Raw genomic sequence first — 17,711 nt, 5'->3', positions numbered from 1 at the left:
AACACTGTGCCCAGCAAGGCATAGCACAACGCCAGTTCAAGCGACACGATCACCTTGTACTGTCTACGTGACCCATAATGAAGCAAATGAGTCATGAACAATCGAGCGACATAGCAACGAACGTAACGGAATTGTATTTTAATGCAGCACTTTACTTATTTCGGACCTGCTGTGGAGACCAAATGCATAGAGATGGATACATTGTCACGTACGGGCTTCTTATATTGATGAAGACACATCTGTCGTTTGACCTGCAAGCCGATCTTGACAATTCAACCACTAGTCTAATTATAACTTGCAACACACTGATTGCAATGTCTGTTTGACAGCTTGTGGCTTCGGCGATCATAAAATTGGAAACTATGGTTCGGATGCATTCCCCTCCATTGTAGGCTTAGCGGATGAGATTAGTTATATCGAACAGCATTATAGTGCTCAAGCTCTATGATAATGTATTGGATGTGCGTGCGTGCGTTGCGTGCGCGTGTGTGCATGCTGCATGTGATTGATTAGCTCTGCAGAAGTGGAGGAAGGTTGACGATCTCATCACACGCAGGGCCCCTCCCACAGTCTCCTGTCTGCCTATGGTGATTGATCAGTTCGTCGATCACTTGGTTGCTGGTTGGAATAATCGTGGTTCCAGCTTAAAGCACGCAAAGGATTCAGGGAGACTAGACCATCACCCTATCACACGAACAGAGCACTTACGGCAATAGGAGAAAACGCCGCCGATAAAGTAGTCCTATACAACCTCACGATGAGGGCTCCAAGAAACTACCCCGCTTTGTTCAACGCACCATTAGATGTGCAATACAATGCGCTATACGTGGATGAGGATACACAGAATGATGTTACTACATCAGAACATCGACAATAAGTGGGAGGAGCGCTACAGCCAGAAGCCCTGCGAGAACAAGCGCAATATGAATCCATCCGCATAAGAATGAATCGATCCACCATCTAAAGCAATGTCAAGTTAAGTCCAGCGAGCGCATGTCAGTCTTTGTCGATCCTCACCCAGAACATGCATGGCTGGCCAGCCAGGCCTTTACCGACGCACTGGTTCCCGGGACTGGGAAATGGGGGATGTAGCGCAGGTAACCATCTCGTGGGGACTTTGACTCGGTGCCGTTCAGCGAATTGCAGCATCGCATCGCCTCGCTCGTATCACATCTCCCCTTACGCACATGAACACCTGAGAACGGCCGAACGGAACGAAGGAAACATAATATCAAAACCACCCCTGGCATTTGGAATTCTCATCATATCCTCGGAAGATATCTACCCACTTGATGATGATGACCCGTGATTCATTACCCTGGACTCTGGAGCATCCACCACCAACAAAGAAGCAAGTATACCAACCTGATTCGACGCCTCGTCCACCGCCTCGCAATAAAAAAAGGATCATCATGATCCCTCGCGAATCCACCATCCTTTGAACCCCTGTTGTTGTAACTCTTAGAAGATATAGATGAAAAAAGGAAATGGCAAAGCCACACAAAAAAAGAAACAACAAAAGCAGGATTTCCTTTTCGCCACCCGGCGGCATACCTTGTACATTACCTACACATTACGCGCCACCCCACCGCCGCTCTGGATCTCCCCAAACCCGATTTCCCATCCCCTGTCTCTGTCTGCCATGTCATGGGTTCACAGATCGTGAGGCTTGCGAGAAGAAGTAAAGAAAGGGTAACCCACAAAGAACGCCACCCCACATCCATCTCCACTCGACCATTCCTTTGTGAGTATCTTCGGAGTGTAATTGTGCCTTCTTGTGCGATGGAGGAGTCGCAATAACCGACTGGCCTATCATTCATTTACACCTCTCTCTTCGTCTCTCCCGCTCCCGGTTGCTTGCGTCCGGCGAGGGCGGAACACTGCATGCCGTACTCTTTCGGTATTAGGGAGGGGGCGGACGTCAGGCGTTACACAAGACATGCTCATGCTTCGTTCGGCCAGATAACTGATACATTGAACATATGCCGCGCGTTGTGGCAGTATAGATATCATACGTACTAGCTGGCTTTTGATTGGAATGCCAACGGGTTGGGAAAGGTAATTATGTATTGTGTATAGATGGGAAGTGTGAGTAGGTGGTCGGTCAATGCGAATGCGATGTATGTACGTACCATACATGCGATATTGTAGGGCAGATAGACCGTATCTGATGCAGATATGTATCCTGCCTACACTATTACTATATAGTATACTAGTCCCTCCTACGGAATACAACCAACTAAGCTTGTTCACGATACGTCAACCCTAGCTTACCAACCCGGCCTGTGTGTAATACAACCGAGTGTATAGATTTTAGTAAATAGTAAATGACTTTTAGTGGATTTCGTAGATATACACAAACGCGACACTACACAGTAGTACTAGCTACACAGGGACTTAGGGGGTTGCCATAAGCGGAGGATTTTATTGCTGCCCGACACAATGCTCCGGGCCCAACCACGCTTCTTCCCACTTCCCCTTCCCCAGACACCCACGCACATACACGGCCAGACAGCCTAGAACCACCGCCTGCCAACTCAATTCGGTCGCCTATCGGTACGTTGCATCGCATATCTGCCCTATGGTCATCTGCTCTTCTGGACACCGGTGGTCTGCTCCGACGGTTCCATACAGCTATGATAGGGCATTGGGCTAGTGGTTCGGGCTCCTCCATGCAATGAGCCGGGGCTACTAAAAAGAAACACCATAAAAGGACCTTTGAGGGGAAATTTTGTCATTGGGATTGATCGTGCAATTGGGAAACTGGTCCTAGGGCTAGAACTCCATACGGAAGGAAAAGAAAAGAAAGGAGAAGAAGAATCCCATCGCCGATAACCCATTTATCCATCCATTATTGCCCATCGCCGCCCGACAATCGTGATGATGGGTCGTTTTAGGCTAGGTAGTTGGGTTGGTGTTCCTAACAACGACGACGTTTCGAAGCGGTGAGTGAGTTGAGTGATCGAGTGATTGAACAAGCTATTTCGCCCCTCTTTGCCGTGCTTTGCTGTCAAATGTTGCCCATTTTTCTTCTCTCCAGTTCTCTCTCCCCTTTCGTTCACCGTATGCTGCCCAGCTTTGTCGACCGACTGTTCCCCATATACCCAATTCCCAATTCTCAATACCCATAAACCCCATGTTCCCTGCTCTCTCCATGGGACCCCCGGCCATCTTCGAATTACAAAAAAAAACCAACGTGTCTACCGCATCGTCATTACCCATGCCATCACTCGCGAGAGAAATGGACCAATGACCTGCATTGGCCCGTCTAAGAGATTAGGTTTGCGAATCAATAGGACAGATGAAACAGAAAACCCAAGAAAGGAAAAACGAGATAAGAGGATAATGAGCAAGAAAAATGAAAGAGAGATGAGAGATAGACAGAGAGAAATGCAAGATGTCCTTGGTTTTTCCCCTAAGAAAAATCCTTTTCCCAACCCACAATATGATGCACAAAGGAAGTCGTGTTTCCTGTAGAAAGTTACGCCTGCTCTTTCCCAACCATCATACATGCACCTGGAACCGGTTCACCCATGAACACCGAATGGTTTGGCCACTTTTCCGCTCCCCACAGCATCCATCTATTGCATAAACAACCGGCATCAACAGGTAAAGAAATCGTGCCAAGAGAGTGGGTTCTCCCAATAGTGTTGGGGTGGGTGCCTGAGTGGATGCCTACAGTACCCGCGAAGTGTTGCTCATGGTAGAGTAGGATGCTAGGTTATATGGCCTGTAGACTTGGCCATGGTTGCCGAGCTGAATGTTCCCCAGTAATGATGAAAGAAAAAGGAAAAGTCGACAGAGGTGAAGAAAAAGAAAAGTGTGGATGTGGACCGAGAGCGGACCACACTCACTCTAAGTGTACACAGACTGGGTTACAGACTGGAAAGAGAAGATTTGCAAAGTCGTTCGTCAACAATGGCATGTGTACGGCTGTCGTCCATTGAGCAGGTGGGGTGTCTCCATGGCGATGCGCACATGGTCATATCAGGACAAGGGCGCTGCGGCTGGTATTTGGACACTATTGAGATGGCGGTCGTCAGGCGCCACCATCTCAAGCCACCAAAGGCCTCTCGGCACCAAGCCGAACACTATTACCGCCGCCGCGATGTCGCTGGAGTGGACACGCGCTGGGAACTGTCAGAACTCAGACCTGCTTCTTGCATTGCGTTTATGCACTTTATTGCCACTGCAACGCGGTTAGCCGGATATCCCCTGAAGCAGTACGGATAGAAGGTAATGCAACTTACTCGCAGTGATTTCCTCTTCCCATATACCCATCTCATAGTCAACGAGCCCATGTTTCTCCATGTTGTCGCAGTTCTTGACCAGTTGGGAGACGATCTTCTCCAAGTATTCCTTCTCAATGAGCGTCTGGGGCGCTGTCGGTGGCTGTCCCATGGCCGCTACGTTTTGGGCCATCTCCAATTGGCGCTGCAACATCGTGAGCCAGCAGGTATTGAATTCCTTCCACAACTGGAGGCGCGACCTGTGGTTGCTCTCGTCGTCCCGAACTAGTCCTATAGTCAATTCAGTTGCTCGTTCATGATTTCGTTCACAAAAAGAAGGTAAACCCTTACCCAGCGGTTCCGCCCAATGTAGTAGCCAGTCAGATAGACGGTTGAGCTGCGTGGCCGCCTCGCTTAGACGGCTATCGTGTATATACTGAAATGTCGTCCTGAGTTCTGTTTGATAGTTGTTGTAGAAATCATCGTACTCGTTGCTCCCGCCTTGGTGTTGTGATTGTGGTTGTGATTGTTGTTGCTGTTGCTGCGACTGCGGCTGCGGCTGTTGCTGCTGCTGTTGTTGTTCACCGCTGCCATACGATGGCTGGGGAAATCCCCCTTGAGAGGTCGCCTGGTGGGGATCGGTCATTCCGGGCGCAGAGTATGAGGACGCAAGCGATTCTCGTCCAACAGCGGCTTGGGGTGCTGTATATCCGAGGGATGAGTACTGGGAAGGGACACTCTGCGTTGCCAACGCAGAGGCCGGCGCGCTGGTCGGGCCTTCCTGTCCGGGCACGCCGTAATATTGGGGATTCTGTGCTACGCCGAAGCTGCTACTCAGAACCTCTATAGCCGAGTCTCGATTCTGCTGGTATTGTTGCACCGACTCGTATGGTGACTGTCCCCCGGGCTGTGCTGGTTGCGCGCCAGGCACGTTGTACATGGCATTCTGCCCGTACTGGGTCGAGTATTGTGCAGCACGTTGCTGCTGCTGTTGGCGTTGCTGTTGCTGTTGTTGCTGCTGCTGCTGTTGCTGTTGCTGCTGTTGAGTGGTCGTCTGACTTGAGGAGTAGTCTTGCGCGCCGTATGAAGCACTTGGAGGTGCTATCGCGGATGGTACAAACTGTGAACCTTCTCCGTAAGCGTAACCGTAACTTTGTGAGCCGGGTCGGCTGGCTGATGAAGGTGCCGACGTGGGCGGCAACGTGTTTCTGAACCGATCGGATGCGCTTACCACGGGGTATTGTGCTTGCGGTTGGAGCAGCGTGCCTTGCTGCCCTGCGTAACCTGGGTTCGTCCGCCGACGGTCATTGTTGTCCATCCCACCGCTCGTCCGCCCCTTGAGCTGGAAGTTGAAGGGCGGATCAAGAGCCCGATACGCCAAGGGCGAGACAGGTGGGGTCGCGTAATTTGCCAGTTTGCTGGCTTGCGAGGAATGCGTGCGGAGGAGAACGTGGGCAGGAATGGGCGGTTGATTGAATTCCTGACGTGACGTTGGGTGGAGGTCTTTGATGGTGGTGACGTTCGTAGTTGTGGCTCTGGTCGCAGTGGAAACGTTGGAAAACGTTGAGACAGGGCGGGGGGGGTGTTCACGTCAGCGACGTAGGTGCTTTCTTGGGTAATGATCGAGGAGAGCTGACGAAGAAAAGAGATAGTGGATGGCCAGTTATCGAAATCGTCGAAAGCACAGCGTGGTGAAGAGGTGACGTTGGAATTGGAATTGGATGGATAAGAATGGTCGAGCTTCCGAGGTATGGATATAAACAAGTACCAGTCGCATCCCACAGCACAGCCAATGGAGCCCAAAAGCTTGCGAAAGAAGAAGAAGCTGACGCAGAAAGCCTCACGGACGCGCTCGCCCCGCAAGGATATCCTCGGTGGGCTGCAACGAGGGTGGGTGTGGTAGTGATGAAAGGCAAAACCCGGGAATGGCGAATCCCGATCTGGCAATAATGCTAGAGGAAGAAAAAAAGTACTTATTAGTACGGTCGGCGGTGGGTGGAGCTACAGGACAGTACCAGAAGAACCAGCGAAGACACGTATCTAGGCGGGTAGTAGTAGTGTATGTCTGTGTGTGTACTTGTGGTGCAAGCGGTGGGCCAGTTCCTGACAAGCTCGTACCTATTGTACGTAGCAGGCAAGCAAAAGCAAGCGTGGAGAACCCTGGAAGAATGATTGAGTGCGCCGGAAGCGATCAAATGATGGTGGTGGTGGAGGTGCCAGCCAGGTACAGAAACGGTGTTTGAAGGGACAGTCCTTGCACGCTCGAGATGCCCAAACAAGGTCGGGCGCTGGCCACCAGTCTAGGTAATAGGACTAAAAATGGAGAAGGGGCTCTAAACAGATCTAACGATCGTCTCAGACACAGAGATGCTTCCAGACAGCTCAACGCCTATGTTTCGACCTTGCTGCCAGCCCTAAGGCGTGCTGTAGCGTGTGATGGTGTAGTGCTGCTGTTGATCACGACGGGCAGGGCACGTCCTGCTTTTTCTCCAAACGCACAGGGCGAAGAGGAGTGGGTGCAGTTCGCAAGTGAAGCGTTCGGTCCGAGTCAAGACAGAAGTGCGACAGTCTGCCAGATCCGGTACGCAGATAGGCCTCTCTAGCTGGAGAAGGGTGGGCCCACCTGGAGGAGGGGAGAGCAGCAGTAGACGTTCCTTGAGTAGTCCTCAATAATAACAAAGAAGAGATTGAGAAGTTAGGGAGGGCGCAGCCCCCATTGAGTGAGGAAGAGGGGAGTGAATCAGGGCACGGGGTACAACTCGAAGCTCAGCTAGAGCCAGAGAGGGAGCGGCGACAGACACGCGGATCAGATGGTGGAATCCGCGTGAGGCTGCTGGAAGATGCAGGTGCAGGCGGGATCCGGAGATGAAAGAAGAGAGGTGAGTGGCCAGTCGAGATAGGGCTGGCGAGTGGGGGCAAGGGAGAGCTGTTACGAGTTGGATGGACGGATGGAGAAAAGGAAAGAGAAGGATGTGCAGTAATGTGGTAAGAGAGGGAGTCGTTAGCAGATGACAGAGTCGTGATGGAGCATCGGAAGTGAGGAGGACGCCAGGGAGGACAGCCACATTGGAATGGCTCAGGGCATATGACGGCGGAAGGGGTGCGTGCGTGCGAGTGTGTAATGAGAAAAGAAAGGGAGAGAGAGATGAGAAGAGAAAAAGAGAGAAAAGACAAAAAGAGAAAAGGTCAAAGGGGAATTGGGCCGGACGCCACGACGGCGAGGAACGAGTGAAATGATAGTAGGACCGGCGGGGATCTCTAGCTTCGATGGTACGGCGAGAAGGGAAAGGTGTGGTCGGGAGGGGAGAAGGAAAAGAAAGGAATCTTGATGATGATAATGATGATGATTTGAGAACGAGGCAGGACGGAAGCTGGCAGGACGAACTAGGAGCAAGCCAGGCAACGCGAAAGGTTCCTGAACGCTGGGTGTGGCTTTGGCCGGGGTGTTGAAGGAGTGGAGTGGAGTGGAGACTATTTTTGTATGAGAAAGGGTGAGATGGATCGTCATTGGCGGCTGTTGTAGCTGTAGTGGCTGTAGTTAGTGGGAAGATGATAACTATTATTACAAGATCAAGTAATTAGCAAAAGTTTAGTGGTGGGCCAGTCCGGAAGATGGATTGCGCATCGATGCGATGCTATGCGATACGTTGCGATATGTTGCAAGCAATGCCTAATGCAACCAGTATTGGCAATAATGGAGGGACGGACAATTAAGAAAGGGATCACTATGGACATAACATTCACGTTGGCAATGCGGATCATCTCCCATGGCGACGAATCGGAGGAAGTAGGGCGATGGGGCAACGAATCGATGAACAAAGCGGGAGCTTGAGTAGATGCGGATGTTAAGAATTCATTATGTGGCAGGATACAAGACGGCGGAAGATGACGACGATGTTGGCGAAGGTAGTTGATGATGGACGAAGAGGAAGAACGTCGTCCCCTGGGGAGAAGTCTCCGATATCCGAATTGCGATATGGTGGGGCGACGAGGCGAACGAGCCAGACCAGGGAACGAAAAAAGAAGAAGCGAAGTGTGAAAGAAGAGGCGAATACAAGGAAGTCGATCTCTAGCTTAGTGTGGAACGACTAAGGTACCGTTCGCCCTGTAAATGCATCTAGTAATTCATCTACAAGTTCCCCTCCTCTACAGGGTATACAACCCTATGATTACGAGGAGGTGCTGCGTGTATCAATGAGGCGCGGGCCACGAGTCGAGGGTCTTGTCCTTCCTAGGACGATCGGCCTGGAGTAAATGGTGGATGGTAAATGATGTTGGATGGGATCAATCAATGGGTTACACGATTACTGGCTTCTTGTGATGCGGACGATGTCTGCATGCAGGGCAGATCATGTTGTAGCCCTGGCCGTCCACAGGACTCACAGGTTGAGAGTAGTAGGTCTTCAGCATATAGGTATTACTACTCGCAGTACTCGGCAGTAGCAGATAGGAATAGAATACCTCAAAAAGGCCATGCCGATCACTCGACACGCAGGATAGCTTAAATGCCATGACTTACATTTGAGAGCTCACGACCCCCATAGCATTTGTTGAATTTGGTTAACCTAGTGACCCACGTAGGTGAGTAGAATTGTTGTATTCTCCTCGTGGTGCAAGTAAAACTGCCCGTCAGCTTGCTGTGGACCCAACACGAGCATGCGTTACGGTGTACATAGTCGGAAAAGGCACGGTATGTTCTCTTGCTACTATTCTCGCCGTTGTAATTGACTCTTGTGGCGGGTTGACAGAGTCATCTTCGTCATCATGGTCACGGCAGGAATATTCCTTTTCTTCCCGGTCAGCATGCAGCTCGGTGCGCAGACACCGCCCATTTGTCTGTCGTCTTATTGTGTTATGCGAGAGCTGGAGCGATAGCTCAATCGCAAAGACATAAAGCTTCGTCTTCTGTCACTCGGGCAGTGGACTTTCCACCAAAGACTATGGCCATGCTAAGACTTCGCTCTTTGCAAGCAGCCTGTGGATAATCTTTCTGGTCTAGCTCGTACGACGCAACAATAACAGAGCTCGGACGGAAAGTTGTCACAGGGTGAGCGGGGCGTACAGCTGTTGTAGCCGTGCAGACTTTGGCGCGGCGTGGACAAACGCACACAGACAAAGGCGCAAAAGCGCGGATGGGAGGAGAGGAAGAGGGACCAGTCTCGGTGTCGCAGAAGGTGTTTCATGCAGATGCAGTCGCATGGCGTGGGCAGAACGGGCTTGTTTCGCTGCCTGTCAACAAGCCATCGGACAGCTGCCCGAATGGGGCCCCAGTCAATTGTACCATGCTTGTTCACAGTTGTGACTATTCTGATTAATCAATGGTAGAAATCAGACTCCATACCTAAGACAACTGGCGCACGCAGTGACGCAGTGAGTCAATACAATATCTGTGCATCAGTAGGCGAGTAGATATTCTACGAATCGGTGTAATGTTGGTAAGGTATGGTATGAACGTGTCCTGTGTTTGCGACTGTTCTCTGGTACGCGTGGTGGTGGAGTTCTTAAATTGGCGAGGGCTGACAACCGCACCACACCTCCTCTCCCCTCCATGGATTCATAGAGACTCCCAACCATCATAACCATATACAGTAACCACATTGTGGACGATTCCGCGAGTAAGTTCGGTTTGAGGGCAGCTACAGTGGCCATTGCGCGAGAATCCCCCAGGGATGAATGGCAATTTCGGCATGATCGAGCTAAGCCTTGAGGAGCGAGTCACTCATCTGCGTTGGTTGCTTCTTGTTGGCCGTTCTAGTGGCCCTGGCCTCATATTGGCCCTGTCCTGTGCTCTGCGGGAGTGTACGCAGGGGGGTTCAGCAGATCCCTCCACCGGAGCAGCCTCACTCGCCGATCCAGCGCCACCCTCCTCATGGTGGTCTTCTCACTGTCCCATAAGAGCAAGGTCGAAGGGGGGCAAAGTATCACTGCGCACCACGTCCAGAGGAGATACTATCCGTAGGGCCATGACGCCATGAGTGGGCCGGCCAGGGTAAATGAACTGCACGCCCAGAAAGCCTTCTTGCCCAAATCCGAGGAAGACGTCTCTCAGAAGTGCTCCATAGATTGTGTACAGTGGTATAAGTCTTGAGGAAGACCAGTCTCCACAATGTGACGCGATTTCACTAGAATGCAGGTATTCCCCGTTGTACTAAGAATGTCCTGTAGAGGGTAGTTCGCGTCCAGGTCCGCGCCCGCGTCTGCATCTGCATAGGTATGCGTCTGTTCAAGCCTCGCCCGGAGCCATTCCCGCGAACCTTGTACGGAGGGACGATGCTTGCAGGTTGTCGAGCCTCGATAGGGTACAGTACGGAGTAAGATGGAGGGTGATACTGAGCGCGTGTTGTTCATCGCACAGCGTAGCTGGAAGGGTGCGCTCTAGTATTCGCGTTCCGTTGTCGCGTTCGCGTATAGTGAATTGAATGGAATATTCACGTCGTTCGCGTTCACGTGGCAGGCGGAATTGGACCAATCAACCAATCCGCAACCCGAAAATGATCTGGTCTAACCGGAAAAGGAAACCACAACCTCTCAACTTCTGAACCTGAAGCCTCTCACCTTTCTTGGACATTCACCTTCACCATCACCTTTCACACCCTCTCGCGCATACATGATACGACACAACATCATTGATCTCGTACCACACGAAATACCTCAAAGCACACACCTACGCACGCGTGCATGCACACACCCACCCCAGACCCAGCCTCAGTTGCTCAAGAAGCAATTCACAATTCAGCTTCGTCCCATCCCCTCTTGCGATCTAAGCCAAAACCTCATTATTTCCGCCTGCACATACGTACGCACATACAAGCTGACATATCTCTCAGAGTGCTCGGACATACAAGTACACAGCACATCGTACATAGCCATAATGTGAAACGAGCGGCGTTAAAATTAGCTATCGTATCTTTTCGCGCCTACACGCACGTCTACCTATTGTATCTACTCGTATTGCGAACCAGACCAACACAGTACATTTACTCGCACTGTGTACAACGACACCCGCGCACCAGCACAAACACTTGACCGCCCGCGACATCGATCCAACGGGCGATCGTACACAGTAGCGCCGCTCAACCCCTCGCCCATCCTGACCCCTGTCTCTTCTGTTCTCCCCTTTCCCCTCGTCCTTCCTGGCCGCCATCTTCCGACGAAGCCTCCCTTGTGTCTTGTGCCCACCACTGACACTACCTGTCTCGAAATTGCAGGACCCCGTCGAACACTTTTCCTTCGAGAATGTTTCCACTTTGTTCGAGAAGCCTAGAATATGGACCAAAGTTGAGATCTCCAAAATATCGACTTGCCTCCGCAAATTTCCACAGTTGTCAAGCCTCCCGCACATTCTCTGCTCTTCTATGAGCACAGAGCGAGTGCCATGCCCTCAGGTGACGTCCTTAATGAAGATCAGCTACAGCAGGGACCCCTACCTTTGAATCTCTACATGGATAATGGGCCACGCCAATTACGCTAACCAGATCAAACCGCAACAGATTTCACATCGCAGAGTTACGCTAATGATACTCAAGAACGGCTCTTAAACTGCTCCATAGCATCTGCAACGTCTAAGCATAAACGCACAAATGCCTTGGTTTTAGCCGTTGCGACTTACCTGCTCTGCCGGCCGCACCGCTTAATCTGCCGGCGTCCACGAGGTGATGAGACGACTCGCAAATGCAAATCCCAGAACATCCCGGAAGTAGAAGCGGTAGGGCTCGCGAAGCCATTGGCCAATATGCTCATGGGAAAGTTCCAATTGGCCGTCTGCCCTATGCTCCAAGCTTTCACGAAACCTTTTTCTTGCCCGCTGCTCTTCGCCCTGATTGACCATTGAGGAGAATTGACCGAGCACAACAGCAACGCAGGGGTTGTGACCATGCATGGATCCCTTCGTTCCAAATACACTACAGCCTACCCGCCAAAATATCTACAGAGGTCCAAAGCGCATTGCAGCGAAACACACCAATTAGCCCCCGCATCTGCTGTTGCGTATTTACTTTTCATGCTGACGAACTATTAGTTAATTGGCCAAGCATCTTCCCATCGGCTCATGCAGGAGCAAGGCACGCCTTACTTCTGCATCGCACCGTGCAAGTTCGAAAGCGCTCATGATCTGATCATGACATCGACACAGGGATTACAATCCTCTAGCGCGCTCGCGATCTTCGCCTCCTCACCTCCTCGGCTCCGACTGTAACGCTCCCTCTCGTCAGGCCATTTACACGTTCACGCCCACCTCGATCTTGCAGCTTTCTTTCATAGGCACAAAAAAGGGGCTCATTTACCTGATATGCGCGTAGGCCACCATACGTATGTACGGATCTGCTCCGTAAAATTCCCTTGCATCTGCGACGATGCATGGGCGAGCGAAATGGCAGATCGTATTGCTAGGGATCTCCACCTCCTACTCGAAGTTGCAGAACGTGAGAGCTTTCCCGAACTGAATTGATGGCGAGAGCTCATACCTGCCTTACCTTGATAATCGCATATGAACATTCATTGCGATGCACTTACAGGTCTCGAATACACCCTACCACGTGGAGAGAACTCGAAGTATCTTTGAATGTTTCCCCAGTTTCTCATTCCCAACCTGCACGTCCCGTCTTCTTCTATGCATGATCCCAACATTCGAGAGCATGGGATTTCGGAAGATGCCCTCAGTGTAATTGATGGTCAGCCTATCAACCACATATTTTTCGTTCTCCGACAAATAAAGGCCGTTCGCCCGTGCCCTTGTCGCATCCGTGGTCGAACGGGAACATCAGACCGAGGCATGAAAGAAACATGCACGCAAGACACACATCCTTGTCTGTCCGCTCTACCTGGTCTGAAAGGGCCTTTTGTCTACCTACAGATCACTTTCGCTCAGCCTGGTTGAATCTTCAAGGTACATGGTACATATTTCTACGGCGACTCCGAAAAATCACATGTTCCGATAGGTACTTACACGTAGATTCAAACGCAGGTACCGTTTACATCTATCGTTGCACATGAATTATTTCTTCGCATTGGTGTATTATCGACGAAGAAACAAAGCTGTTGGTGGAAATCGTGTTTTCGCGAGCCTTACCGTTGTATGATTTAGCGCGGCATTCAAGCATATGAAACACTCTACCAGATTTTCGGTTGTTAGAGTTACAGTATTTGGAATCCACATACAGAGTATTTACCGGGTTCAGAAAGGTGCTTGTATAACGCGTTATCCGAGGAAGTCATTCATACTTCACGGAAGGCTTTCGGTGTACTTGGGCGTACATGCGCATTGCTTTGCTTGGGAGTATTTGTAATCTAGGAAGTCGGATTATTACTTCCTCAATCGCGACTGCGGAACTATTCCTACAGGCTCCAAGGAGCTAAAACACGCACAATACGCCTAGCATGAATCGCACATCTCCATCCAAACGTACGCTGTCTGGACGCAGAGGTTCTTTAGGGCCACATTGTCCATGTTACACCGCCATCATACGCCTTGCTACTCCAAGATTTAAAAAATGCCTGAGTTTCTTTGCAAAAGGGATGTAAGATCGCACCATTTCGTACGTATCAGAGCAATGACCATTCTTACTTGTCGCGTCCATTCGTCTCTCCCTTTGGATTCAGATATCCTGCCGCGTCAGAATAGCACGCTCCACTGTTATTGAGAGATCTAACAAAGATCAAGACGTGCAATTGTAAAGGGTTGATCTATGAGAAGCACGGACCACTAATTCAACTCTATTGCCTACTGTATACGGAGTATAGTTGGGATTGAATATAACCATATCAAGGTCAAAAGAAGATTTGCGTACGTCGCTTGGAGTTAGCCAGTCATCTTCTGGGCAATTATTAGGCACCTCCGGGTCATGCAATTGCATTGTAGCTACCCTTGAATTTCTATAAGACATAGGAACATTTGCGGTTGAAGCTCTCAACATGCGACCCTGGTCAAGAGGAACAACGAACATTGTTCCTGACTCGCTGGTTTAGGGTTTCTGATTCTCGTTGCTGTATCTCTATCGTATGACTCTTCTATGGACATTCTAGGGCCGATATCGACACTTCGGAGCGGACAACAACCCAAAGGTAGTAATCCTAATTATTCACAACAGCCTGTCCATGAACGTCCCCACCAAGCGCCTTCATTCGGTTCTATCCGGACACCTACAAGTAACGTCCTTTGGCCTGGTGTTTGGGTGCTCAAAGGGAACTTCCTGGTAGGATTGGTATCGATCAAAATCTCGTATTACAAATTTTCGGATACAGGTTGGTCCACACGCTTGCCTCTCACACCATCATCGGACGGGTAAACAACATTCTTCATTCTACTTTAGAAATTTCTTTTCTCTCGTGAGTAACGAGTCCTATAATTGAATCATCAGATCAATTTTGTGCTATCTGTTTCTGTTCCGAAGATATGTCCCGTTCCTTGTACCACTCATGTCCGGCTGATAGTTCACTCGGTAACTAAAGTCAATTCTTACGGACGAAGTTGGCGATGTCGCTCTCAACATTGAACCCCAACCCTTGTCAACAATGACGCCTATGTGACAATACTCTACCCTTGAGTTATTTTTGCCATTCCCCGATTGAGTCCTGGTTTGGACGCTTTCTAACCTCCTCAATCCACCCCTTCCGAGTATATGTTTCTTTTCCACAGGTATCATCCGCTGCACTATTAGTACGACCCTGTCGTCCGATGAAGTCCTCATCTGATGAAGATTTAGCTGTTTCTCGCGATAGTTTGCAAGCCACGCGACACTCATGGTACTCTAAATTTATTGTTCTTTTCTCTCTTTCTCTTAGCCTCCCTTGGGCAGTAGTCGAACGAAAGGTGTATCTCATCCACCTGCATCGTTCGTTCGAAACCCAGACAAATCTTTGCAGGGCGAGAATCAAATGCGCTATCTGTGTTCCCTGTCTAGTCGTTGACCTGGATTCCCGTGGCACAATTCGAGTCCGGCAACAAGGTGATATCGCAGGGTTCGGTATATCATCGTCCGAGCGAACCACTAATCCCATGTGTCTGGCCTGTAGGGCCAGACCTTATTAAACATCAGTCGAGTTTCTGTCAATCCAACAGAGTGGGAGCTGCTATAGTGCTATCCTGCGCGCCAATTTCATTAGTACCTGCATTTGTTTTTGTCACCTTGTGTTCTCACATCTGTGGCCATCATGGCTGTAAGTATCATCATACATGCGATGAACAGCACAGTATCATGACTGACACCATGGGAAATGTGACACATCTCACAGGCCTGGAAGACCCTTGAGGTATCGGTGTCGAGGTATCCTTGTTTCGGTCACAGATCTCTCTGTTCGCGGGGGACCGTATCACCGGGGACAGGGAAGATGTCAATTGTTTCCCTGCACAGAAAGGAACCTTTGAGGACGAGAATTGCCATTTTCGCTTGTTACAACTGTACTGCGTGCGTTTCCGCTATCGTTACTTTGCAGTTCAACTAAATGGGAATTTCTGGGACATTGCAATGGCCGAATTGACTCCTTTACTGGGAAAGTAGTCCAAGCATCCCCGAATTCCAGATTTTCAGAACAACTTGGTATATCCTTTGACAGTGCGCTTTGATTTATACTATAATCTGTGCGGCAAATAGATTTTTAAATATTGTGTTAGCGATAACCGAATTTCGAAATGTTCTTAGACTTTGAGTTGAATTTCTCCCTCCTTAAAATCTGCTGCTCGTGAACCAAAAATTAATCACTACGCCTACAGTAGTATCTCAGCAAGGTTATTCGGAGAAATAAATACAATGCAATCGCTGCTATACATGTATTTTATAGAATCTCATACTTGTTACAACAAAAGCCCCATTCGTGATGATTTTGTATTGTCCATATTCTGAGTAGAGCAGCGCATGCGAGCCGATTGATTACATACATCCACATTTATTTTTGGAAATGCATATGCATGTGATTACGAATAGTAGCCTTTGAAGTGTTTGCTATCATACATCAGTTGGTGATACTTTTGCCTGGATTAGCTTAGGTGTGATATGTTTCTAACTTACTCATCTAGTAAGCCGAGTCATGCATCTTGGAATTGTTCCTACCAAGCGTTATAAGACTATGTACTGAGATCAAATCAAGGCTACGTGCTGCATCATTAAAACTGAACAATAATGTGAGTCGAGGGGTGTTCCATTAGATATTGCGATTGTAATTGGCAAGGTACTTGAAAGAGTCTGGTTTCAATTACAATTCTGGTCATTTCCGTTGGAATCCAAAAGTTCCAACGCTACCCGGACCTAATCTCCAGCGGCTCTGATGACATGCCCAATAGGCATCATTACAAAGAAGTCAGTAAGACAGTTTCTATGCACGCTGGTGGTGCTTGTGTTCTACCCCACTAGTTCTGTTTATCAATCCAGGGTCCGGAGCACGTAACCCTGCCGACGTCATTCAACCTGGTACAAACACTCCTCAATTCTACCTCTCACGCTTCCACAAACTGACGTCCAGTAAACTGCTGAATCTCGTCTTGAAAATGCCTAATATTCTGATTGTCGGAGCAACACGAGGCCTGGGCAAGGCTCTTGCACAGGAGTATGCCTCGAACCCGGATAATCACATCCTCGCAACGGCACGATCATCAAGCCCGCCAGAGAGTTGTACGTTCCAAGGAAGCCTTTTTGGATTGGTTCACATATATAAATGCTAATGGATCGACAAATCTAGCTAACAATATCACCTACGTCCCCAACATCGATATCAGTACCGAAGAAGCCAGCAGTAATCTACTCCAATTCCTGCACGACAAGTCCATAACCCACCTCGACGTGGTCATCATCACCGCAGGATACTTCGCCACGGAGTCGCTGGAAAAGCCCTCCTTCTCCGCCCAGGAGAAGATGTATCGCACCTGTGTAATCGGACCCACCATCCTCGTCACCTCTCTCGCAAACGCCACGTCCACGCTGCTTGACAACAAATCGAAAGTCATCCTCGTCTCCAGCGAGAGCGGAAGCATAACCCTACGACACGAGAAGGAAGGCGGCGGAAACTATGGACATCACGCCAGTAAAACAGCATTAAACATGTCTGCGAAGCTCTTGTCCCTCGACCTCAAGGACCGCGGCGTCGCTATCGCCACCGTGCATCCGGGATTCATGCGCACTGAGATGACCAAGGGAGTTGGATTTGACAAGTACTGGGATGATGGTGGTGCCGTCACGCCCGATGTTGCCGCTAAGAGTTTGGTGGATTGGATTGAGACCTTCGGGATCGAGAAGACGGGAGAGTATTGGGCACCGAGGGGAGCTGCGTAAGTAGTGGCATCTGTGTGATCATTGGACCTGTTATTGACATTTCTCTAGGGATATTGGAACTGCGGAGCCGGTTCTTGGACCTAAGGACAAACTTCCGATCCCTCTGCAACTCCCTTGGTAACTGTGTGCATTGATAGTCTACTAGAGGAAGTGTGCGATTGAAAGGAATTTCGGGTGTGAGAACGGCATGGCGAGAGTATAGATCATGATGGTCATCCATTAC

General features: G+C 49.7%; 8 protein-coding genes across 8 annotated transcripts; 2 read left to right on the top strand and 6 right to left on the bottom strand.

Annotated features, from left to right (window-relative positions):
- Window positions 1-547: 547 nt before the first annotated feature.
- Window positions 548-1,041, bottom strand: BU24DRAFT_88667 (uncharacterized protein). The gene is made up of 2 exons (XM_033534748.1): window positions 709-1,041; window positions 548-582 (listed from the first exon to the last, which is right to left on the bottom strand). Exon 1 carries the CDS (start codon window positions 958-960, stop codon window positions 775-777), a length of 186 nt encoding a protein of 61 aa, XP_033377277.1. The 5' UTR covers window positions 961-1,041; the 3' UTR covers window positions 548-582; window positions 709-774.
- A 96-nt stretch (window positions 1,042-1,137) lies between these two features.
- On the bottom strand, window positions 1,138-1,682 carry BU24DRAFT_88659 (uncharacterized protein). Its single transcript, XM_033534747.1, has one exon. The coding sequence runs from the start codon at window positions 1,550-1,552 to the stop codon at window positions 1,232-1,234; it is 321 nt and encodes a 106-aa protein (XP_033377276.1). The 5' UTR covers window positions 1,553-1,682; the 3' UTR covers window positions 1,138-1,231.
- On the bottom strand, window positions 1,534-1,963 carry BU24DRAFT_428920 (uncharacterized protein). The gene has a single exon (XM_033529597.1). The coding sequence runs from the start codon at window positions 1,814-1,816 to the stop codon at window positions 1,646-1,648; it is 171 nt and encodes a 56-aa protein (XP_033377275.1). The 5' UTR covers window positions 1,817-1,963; the 3' UTR covers window positions 1,534-1,645.
- Window positions 1,964-4,020: 2,057 nt separating this feature from the next.
- Window positions 4,021-5,753, bottom strand: BU24DRAFT_88634 (uncharacterized protein). Its single transcript, XM_033534746.1, has 3 exons — window positions 4,581-5,753; window positions 4,251-4,514; window positions 4,021-4,189 (listed from the first exon to the last, which is right to left on the bottom strand). The coding sequence occupies exons 1-3, from the start codon at window positions 5,545-5,547 to the stop codon at window positions 4,095-4,097; spliced, it is 1,326 nt and encodes a 441-aa protein (XP_033377274.1). The 5' UTR covers window positions 5,548-5,753; the 3' UTR covers window positions 4,021-4,094.
- A 401-nt stretch (window positions 5,754-6,154) lies between these two features.
- Window positions 6,155-6,832, top strand: BU24DRAFT_415296 (uncharacterized protein; the record flags this gene model as incomplete). Its single annotated transcript, XM_033526283.1, has 3 exons — window positions 6,155-6,288; window positions 6,319-6,453; window positions 6,589-6,832. 3 exons carry the CDS (start codon window positions 6,155-6,157, stop codon window positions 6,830-6,832), a joined length of 513 nt encoding a protein of 170 aa, XP_033377273.1.
- Window positions 6,833-7,068: 236 nt separating this feature from the next.
- BU24DRAFT_88615 (uncharacterized protein) lies at window positions 7,069-7,922 on the bottom strand. Its single transcript, XM_033534745.1, has one exon. It carries the CDS (start codon window positions 7,735-7,737, stop codon window positions 7,306-7,308), a length of 432 nt encoding a protein of 143 aa, XP_033377272.1. The 5' UTR covers window positions 7,738-7,922; the 3' UTR covers window positions 7,069-7,305.
- A 3,745-nt stretch (window positions 7,923-11,667) lies between these two features.
- Window positions 11,668-12,238, bottom strand: BU24DRAFT_88597 (uncharacterized protein). The gene is made up of 2 exons (XM_033534744.1): window positions 11,839-12,238; window positions 11,668-11,782 (listed from the first exon to the last, which is right to left on the bottom strand). The coding sequence occupies exons 1-2, from the start codon at window positions 12,102-12,104 to the stop codon at window positions 11,764-11,766; spliced, it is 285 nt and encodes a 94-aa protein (XP_033377271.1). The 5' UTR covers window positions 12,105-12,238; the 3' UTR covers window positions 11,668-11,763.
- Window positions 12,239-16,653: 4,415 nt separating this feature from the next.
- BU24DRAFT_497525 (NAD(P)-binding protein) lies at window positions 16,654-17,709 on the top strand. The gene is made up of 3 exons (XM_033534276.1): window positions 16,654-16,831; window positions 16,899-17,484; window positions 17,537-17,709. Exons 1-3 carry the CDS (start codon window positions 16,708-16,710, stop codon window positions 17,607-17,609), a joined length of 783 nt encoding a protein of 260 aa, XP_033377270.1. The 5' UTR covers window positions 16,654-16,707; the 3' UTR covers window positions 17,610-17,709.
- Window positions 17,710-17,711: the final 2 nt, after the last annotated feature.

Source organism: Aaosphaeria arxii (genome assembly GCF_010015735.1).
Source record: "Aaosphaeria arxii CBS 175.79 unplaced genomic scaffold BU24scaffold_15, whole genome shotgun sequence".
Lineage (NCBI taxonomy): Eukaryota > Fungi > Ascomycota > Dothideomycetes > Pleosporales > Aaosphaeria > Aaosphaeria arxii.
Note: the sequence above shows the minus strand (reverse complement) of the source record. Positions and strands in the feature narration are given on the sequence as shown.